A 6,990-nucleotide genomic window follows, 5' to 3' on the forward strand; every position below is an offset into this window, starting at 1 on the left:
TGCTCACGAGCGGGTAGTTGAGGTCGACGTCGTCGTCGTCTTCGCTCCAGAGGTACGACGACAGCGAGTCCCAAAACCCGCCGGATGCCACAACGTTCAACGCGCCTTGCTGCAGATTGCGCTGCTGGCGATGCGCGGCCTGGCGCTCGGCGAGCCGGCGCGACCGCTCGCGCGTCTTGCCCGAAACACCCGCCACCAACGACTAGCCATCGCCATGGAGCCATACAACTATCAGTGTATCAGCCAACCTGTTGCGCGCGCGGCGAGAGGTGGGCTTGGGCCGGCGGCAGTGGCACGCCCCGCGAGTCGACGAAATCTACGCAATCTTTTCCGTAACCCTCGCTTGTTCATGAGCGCACCGTCCATCTCGACCAGCGATGTCGGCGCAATGTCGAGCTCGTTGAAGATGAGGATGCACTCGACCACCGACGTCCAGGCGTCTTGACGGAGGCAGTCGGCGTACTTGGCGACGACATCAAAGAGCAGCTGCAGCGTGCGTAGCGTGCGACTCGTCTTGAGCCCGCTTTGCCTACGCCATGTGCACAATCAATCATGGCCTCATTTTTCACAGCCGCTGGAAATATTGGTACCGCTCTTCTTCGCGTAAAATCACATGGACGCTGTCGCCCTTGTCCGAGCCGGCGCGGCCCGCTTGCTCGCAGAGTCCACCGTTGGCAAGTGCACCTACGCAGTGTCCTATGAGACATGTGGCGCTCCAGCAGCATCGATAATACCCGCTCGCCGTTCATGACGCCGTGGGCAAACTCGACAAAGTACGCGGCCAGCGCCGCAATGAGCTTGTTGACCTCGGGCACCAACTGGAAGTAGATGGCAATCTTGGTCGCGCTTGCAATGCCGTCCAACGCCTTTGCCATCGTGCTCTCATCGCCCGTGCGTTCAAAGGCCGTGAGAATGCTCGATGTCGTCGTGTCGAGGATGAGGCGGAACATCTCGCGCTCATGGCGACCGGCGCGGAGCTTGAGGACCGACGCGTTCGAAGTAAAGGACGCGCCGACGACGTTTTGCTGGCGCTTCAGCACGCCTTCCCACTGCGCAGAGTACCGGTCGACCTACACACCGCCCATTAGATCGACGATCGATACAGTCGTGTTGAACACACCGTCGCAATCGCGTCGTCCGTGTTGAGATCCGAGACGTCGGTCTGCATCTTGATCTGGTTGGCTTGGAGGTTGTTGTAGAGCGCGACGAGGTACTCGCGCGGCAAGTCTTGTCCGGCGTTGATGCCGCGGTTGTTGCGGACAAACTCGTCGACGGTCATCTTGCGCTGGATCTGGTCACTGTCGCCACATGTGAGTCGTAATACCAGATATCACGTATGTGAAAAGTACCTGTGCAAATCCGTGTTGAGCATGATGATCGAGAACGACAAGATGAAGGCTGCGTCGGCATCCGCGAGGGGCTGGTCTACCACCACCGATAGGCTCAGACGTGCCCTCTTTGATTCTAGTTTACCGAGATTGTCGAGCTGGATCTGGCGATAATACTCTCGCGAGAACGTCTCCATCATCCGGTCAATCTTTTGGGCTTCACCCGGGAGCCGGAATTTCGAAAGGCACAGCCGCAGCGCTTGGTCCAAGGTCGTCTTTTAAAGTCAAACATGCCTAGTCGCATTCCTATATATGAGCACCAGGATACGGCGACACGCATCCGAGACGCACCGACGTAGGCGTCGCGGACTTGGGCGTGGAACGGGTACTTGTCCTCGGGTCCTTCCCCCAAGTATTCGCCGACCTTGGTCTTGTCGAGCCCTACCGAGCCATCAACATCAAATAGAAAGGCCAGCAAGTCGTCGATAATGTACCAGGTGTCGTGTGGAAGAAGGCAGCGACCGACTCGGCCGTCACGGGATTCGGCAAGAGCCCGAGTTGCTGCGCGTACGCGACCCAGTTTTTCGGCTCGTTGTGAAACTTGTCGGCGGCCAAACTGTAGCGCTTCTTGCTCTGCTTGCCTACGCGACCTCTCGATAGACCCGACGATCTATCTCGTTGTGGTAGTGTAGTACGTTGCTGGAGGACTTCGGCCGTGCGCTCGCGCGCCGTGTGGAGCCACGCGAGCTGGTCGTTGGGCGACCCGCCAAGGTGGACGTCCGTCTCCGACTCGGTGTCCGACATGACCATCTGCATGACCTCTCGGATCGAACTCATGGGCGAAATCGTCTAGCACAAGACTCTCTCGCTACGAACAAGGTACACAAAAGACGCACCGGCAGCGACGACGACGACGGGATCGGTCCGTCGAGGATCTGCGCGAGGCCGTAGCCCGTGACGTCGGCCATGGATGACGCACCGCCGAGCGGGCATCGACGCGCAATGGACTCGAGGACCGCCAGGAGCCTAGCAAGAAGCATGCGATTGCATTCTTTTCAAATAGATCGACGCACCCTTCCAAGGCGAGGAGGTTGAGAATGTTAAACACTGGCGGCACGTCGGGCGCGAAGGCTGTCACTTGGGTGTTGCGCGCGAGGGCCTTGCAGAGCACTTCAAAGAGGTTGGTGCAGTGCACGTCGCAGTCATAGTTGATGTACAAGTCGAGCATGAGCGCCGGTTCGCGGCAAAACTCGAGCAGACTTTCAAGGGCGAGCTCCTACGCCAAGGTAATAAATGATGCAGAGGCGTAGTGTTTCTAGCAATCAAACCTTTTGCTCGTCCGAGCACGACGGACTGTCGATGATGCGCATGTGGACGCTTGTAAAAAGACCTCGAGCTGCACCTTGAGATGGTCCTTGATCGAGTTGAAGAGGTTAAACACCACGCGCAGCGTTAAACTCAACACCTACCCCTGCTTGATACCTTGATACAAATGGTACACCGTACGTGGAGTTCGGTCGTCTCGGAGTTTTGAAGCAGGTACTTGGAGAGATTGCCCTGGAGGACGTGCACGAGACACGGGTGCGCTCCGAGGCCTGTGCCCGCCGTCTCGAGCACGAGGTTGATCAAGCTCAGGCCGAGGACCGTCGTGTCTTCCTTCTCCTTGGGCTTGATGAGGTCGCTGAGAAACGTAAGAAGCTGCTCGAGGACCGGGATGCCATAGGGCACAACGACCTCGCTCTCATTATCCTACAAGATACCTTTTGCGCCATCGCTTGCAAGAGACATGCGTCTACCTCGCGCTCATTGTCATCTTCGTCGGCGCCCAAAACGATCGGGTCCATGTCGGCAATGCGATCAAAGACGGTCAAAATCACATGCGCCAGCGTGTTCTCGGCCGTATGGCAGAGATGCATCGAAGCGCGCGGCTACAACGCCATGAGCATTGTATACGAGGTGGCGAAGACGTACCTGGCAGCTAATGCTGTAGCACGTGTGGACCATCTTCCAAATGTTGTCGCCCGAGATGAGGCGGCCGGCCTCGCAGCGCACGCAGCACTCGAGGAGCTCCATGAGCTTCATGAGCACCATCTCGTCGACGTCGCGGTGCGTTTCTTCAAAGCGGCAGCGCGAGACGCAGAGCGCGATGCGGTTGATGGCCTCGGTGGCGCGCAGCCCGTCCGGCGGAATGAGGCCGTAGAGCAGAAACTTGTTGAGGCTCGAGACGGCCGCACCCGTGATGATGCCGCTCGTCTTCTCGCTCTCGATGACGTGCACAAAGGGCTCGAGGACGTTGAGCGTGTCGACGTCGCCAAGGTCCATGACGCCCTCGAGCTGCACGTGGAGCTCCTTGAAGCGGCGCAAGAGCGGGCTCTGCGTGTGCGTCGGGATCTCTCGCTTGAAGCGCGAGGTAGACGCCCAGCGCGCATTGACGCGCATGACACTGAGCACGTTGTGGATCTCGCCCTTCACGCAGTTGACGCCATTGGGATGCCCATACACCATCGTCGGTCGGATGGAAGTTGACGTGGCGACGACTGAGGCGGCGAAAGTGCGCTCTCCAGTAAGTGCGCTCGCATTTCAACCAATCCACGTCCCCAACGCTGTATTTTACACTTCTTAAGGCCAATCACAATCGTTTTGATGGGATCGGAGGCGATGCTAACAAGGCGCGATATCCTGTGTCGCACTTACGGGAAGCCTTCGAAATAAGACGCTTTTTCGCCAATGAGCACGCGCCACGGCAACATGGATCCGATCCGCACGTTCCGCGCACAGTGTGTGTGAAAATCGAGAGCGTGTGGAAAATGTGAAAAATAAAAAGCGCGCCAAGTCGGACCACGACCTTGATTTTGGCCTGGAGAGGACCAGCCACCATGCTCGCTCCTGCGCATGCAGCTCGATTGCGCAGAAACTCTGTGTCGATGCTCCATTACGTAGCGCTATTGGGCCAACGTATGGGTACGCTGGTATCTCTCACGCTCCACGTTGCATATTCCTTCCAGCAATGATACCCAGCTCTTTCAATGCTATTATATAATCGAAGCAATGACGATAAACTCTTCGAAACGTGACTATCGTCAGTATGGCTGCAAGCGATGAAACGTGGGCGTCAGTCATGCGTTGATGGCACTGGGCGCTTTAATGGTACCGGTAGCTCGAGACGCAGAAGGCCAACGAGAGAGCCGTGCATTTACGATCGACGCATTTCGCGTGCTAACAATGCCATGCTGCTGCTGCAACTGCCACTCTTCTAGACATATGCGCGCATGTATCTTGCCTCGAGCTCGATCTGTACCATGGACCACCGCTCTTCTTTAATACTATGGTTTTCCTGCACGTTCGCGCCGATACTATTAGCTTCTAGCGCCACGCATCGAGTTGCATGGCGCAATACACCAATGCATAACGTTATTACATCGTCATCGCGCGACCGACGCACGGCCCGCGATCTTCGGCGCCCTTCCACGAGCCCAGTGGCCTTGTATCCGGATAATCCGGATACGCAGCCAAGTGCAATGTCCAGGCATTTTCGGCCTCTCGGACGCGACGATGCTGGCGCGGTCGACTCTGGCGATGACGTCGATGGCGGCGACGCGGCGCCTGCTGCCGCGCGCCTTCTCGCTCGCTGGCTTCACCAAGGACGAAGAAGGCATGTACAACGTCAGCACCAAGGTCGAGTGGGACGCGATCGTCGCGACGGGCCAGCCAGTCGTCGGCGACTTTTGGGCGCCGTGGTGCGGCAAGTGCCGGCAGATCTCTGGCTTTGTCGAGATCCTCGCCGAGGACTATCCCAACGTGGTAACGCATCTCTCCAAGATGTCGCAGCGTAGGCTCATATTCGTGTAGGCCTTTGTCAAGATGAACACGGGCGAAGAGGGCGTCCAAGACATCAAAGCTGCACTCGACGTGCAGGTGCTGCCGACCTTCCGCTTCTTCAACGGCGGCGTTGAGGTCGGGACCCCCGTGACCGGCTACAAGAAGACACCGCTCGAAGAACAGGTCAAGGCGCTCGCTGCATAGTCATCCCGGACGTTTTCTGTCTCCTCACCAACGTCGAGGATTGCACCTACCTAGGTGGGCTAGAGCACTACAGTCAAGGAGAGAAATAAAAGTTCGTTGTGCGTTGCAGAAGCTAGGCACTAAGCACTCTAGGTCGCATGGCGAGACGACTAATCAGCAGGATCGAGGAGTTGGGGATGAGCTATGAGCACAACTTTTGAACAGGAATTGTCACGTGCGGTCCAATTTATTGTCGTACACAGCTCTCGTTGCACCAGCGTAGGCGTCGATGGAAATGGTGCATCTCGATGGGAGCTCGTTTGCAGCACCGTGCTGGACGCAGCAGATGGCACCCTACAATCGAAATTTTGCAGCGCCGTAGAAAGCCTCGCTGCACCGCCCGCATATAGTGTTGACGCGCTGAGCACATTCCACATTGTAAGAAGATAAGTCGAGTTGAAGGTGAGGGAGTAGAGCTGCACAAAAGATCAGAGCGGTACAGCCTATGTCAGCTGGTGCTTCAGCCGTCCCTCAAATTCTTCGCCTTTTGGGGAGCATGTTGGGTATAAAAACGCTTTACGTGTTGGAATATCTCAGATGTACTCAGATCATCAAATGCCAACCACGCAAAAGAGTCCAAGATGTGGAGCGCGAACAAGCAGGTACATGCACTTTCTTGAACCATACTCTATACTCCAACATTCCAACTGAACCGAAATAGGTGCCTCGTTGTTAACGTACTCGACATTTCATACACCGTCATCATTCTCAGCCCTGGGATGACCTCATCATGCAAATAGACACAACTATCGTGAACCAACCATTCTAAATGTGACAAGTGCAGCGCACCATAGAAACACGTCAAAACGTAAGAAATAACCAACAGAACACATATTACAGACTATACCAAGAGTTGTTTGTGGCTCGTAGAGCGCTCCTACGACGCGTAAAAAAGGCGATAAATACATAAAATGGCAAATCAAATGCAAACAAATAGCTGGCTCGACACGGAGACGCCTCGAGGTTTGCAGATGCAAAACGGCACGTAATCGCGGGTATACAGGCCCCAATTCGTCGTCGTTTAGTATTTTGCGATTTGTTTGTTTTATTCGTGATTTATGAATGCACGCGTGATTCCTTGACCCATAAATTTGATTCCTGGCCGTAAAATCGTGACGGCTCATTGGCGATCTGTGGGAATTCTTTCGTGATTTTTGCGCATCCATTTGTCAGTGTTTTGACCTTCTTTTGTGTTTATTCAATGTAAATCATGGGCGTGCAACAACAAATCGATGCGAGCAAGCCAGAACGCGCCAGCTCGTCTCGCCATCGGCCCCACCTCCGCAAAGCCGCAACACCGCGTTTTACAAAAGAAGAGGCGCGTTTGACCATGTAAAAAAACATTTAAATATTATCCATTTATTGCTGATTATCGTCGCACGCGGCTCCTATCGTCGCTCCCGACTCGGATTCTTGGTCGAAAAAAGACCCGCATGGCGCCCAACAAGTGTGCAGTGTCTCCAAGACGCTTGCATGAATTTGCAGCATTTTCTGCCGGATATTCGATATCACATCTTGGAGGTTAGCGGCGTGAGTAACACTACACGAAACAAACTATACCAAGAGTTGTTTGTGGCTCGTAGAGCGCTCCTACGACGCG

The 6,990-nt window shown here is 55.5% G+C and overlaps 2 protein-coding genes across 2 annotated transcripts in view; one reads left to right on the forward strand and one right to left on the reverse strand.

The window, feature by feature from the left end:
* Positions 1-3,833, reverse strand: part of SPRG_21512 (hypothetical protein) — a gene marked incomplete at both ends in the record, with an annotated part of 5,235 nt that extends 1,402 nt beyond the window's left edge. The window contains 15 exons of the mRNA XM_012354359.1: positions 8-202; positions 249-316; positions 360-513; positions 591-1,070; positions 1,121-1,298; positions 1,350-1,425; positions 1,474-1,603; positions 1,657-1,769; positions 1,823-1,978; positions 2,221-2,354; positions 2,402-2,604; positions 2,683-2,793; positions 2,835-3,077; positions 3,125-3,256; positions 3,300-3,833. Coding sequence (XP_012209749.1) covers positions 8-202; positions 249-316; positions 360-513; positions 591-1,070; positions 1,121-1,298; positions 1,350-1,425; positions 1,474-1,603; positions 1,657-1,769; positions 1,823-1,978; positions 2,221-2,354; positions 2,402-2,604; positions 2,683-2,793; positions 2,835-3,077; positions 3,125-3,256; positions 3,300-3,833 — 2,907 coding nt within the window. The remainder of the gene's footprint in view (positions 1-7; positions 203-248; positions 317-359; positions 514-590; positions 1,071-1,120; positions 1,299-1,349; positions 1,426-1,473; positions 1,604-1,656; positions 1,770-1,822; positions 1,979-2,220; positions 2,355-2,401; positions 2,605-2,682; positions 2,794-2,834; positions 3,078-3,124; positions 3,257-3,299) is intronic.
* Positions 3,834-4,880: 1,047 nt separating this feature from the next.
* Positions 4,881-5,462, forward strand: SPRG_15188 (hypothetical protein; the record flags this gene model as incomplete). The annotated part of the gene is made up of 2 exons (XM_012354347.1): positions 4,881-5,129; positions 5,178-5,462. 2 exons carry the CDS (start codon positions 4,881-4,883, stop codon positions 5,349-5,351), a joined length of 423 nt encoding a protein of 140 aa, XP_012209737.1. The 3' UTR covers positions 5,352-5,462.
* Between the last annotated feature and the right edge of the window lie 1,528 nt (positions 5,463-6,990).

This window comes from Saprolegnia parasitica, assembly GCF_000151545.1.
Source record: "Saprolegnia parasitica CBS 223.65 unplaced genomic scaffold supercont2.157, whole genome shotgun sequence".
NCBI classification, from domain to species: domain Eukaryota; phylum Oomycota; class Saprolegniomycetes; order Saprolegniales; family Saprolegniaceae; genus Saprolegnia; species Saprolegnia parasitica.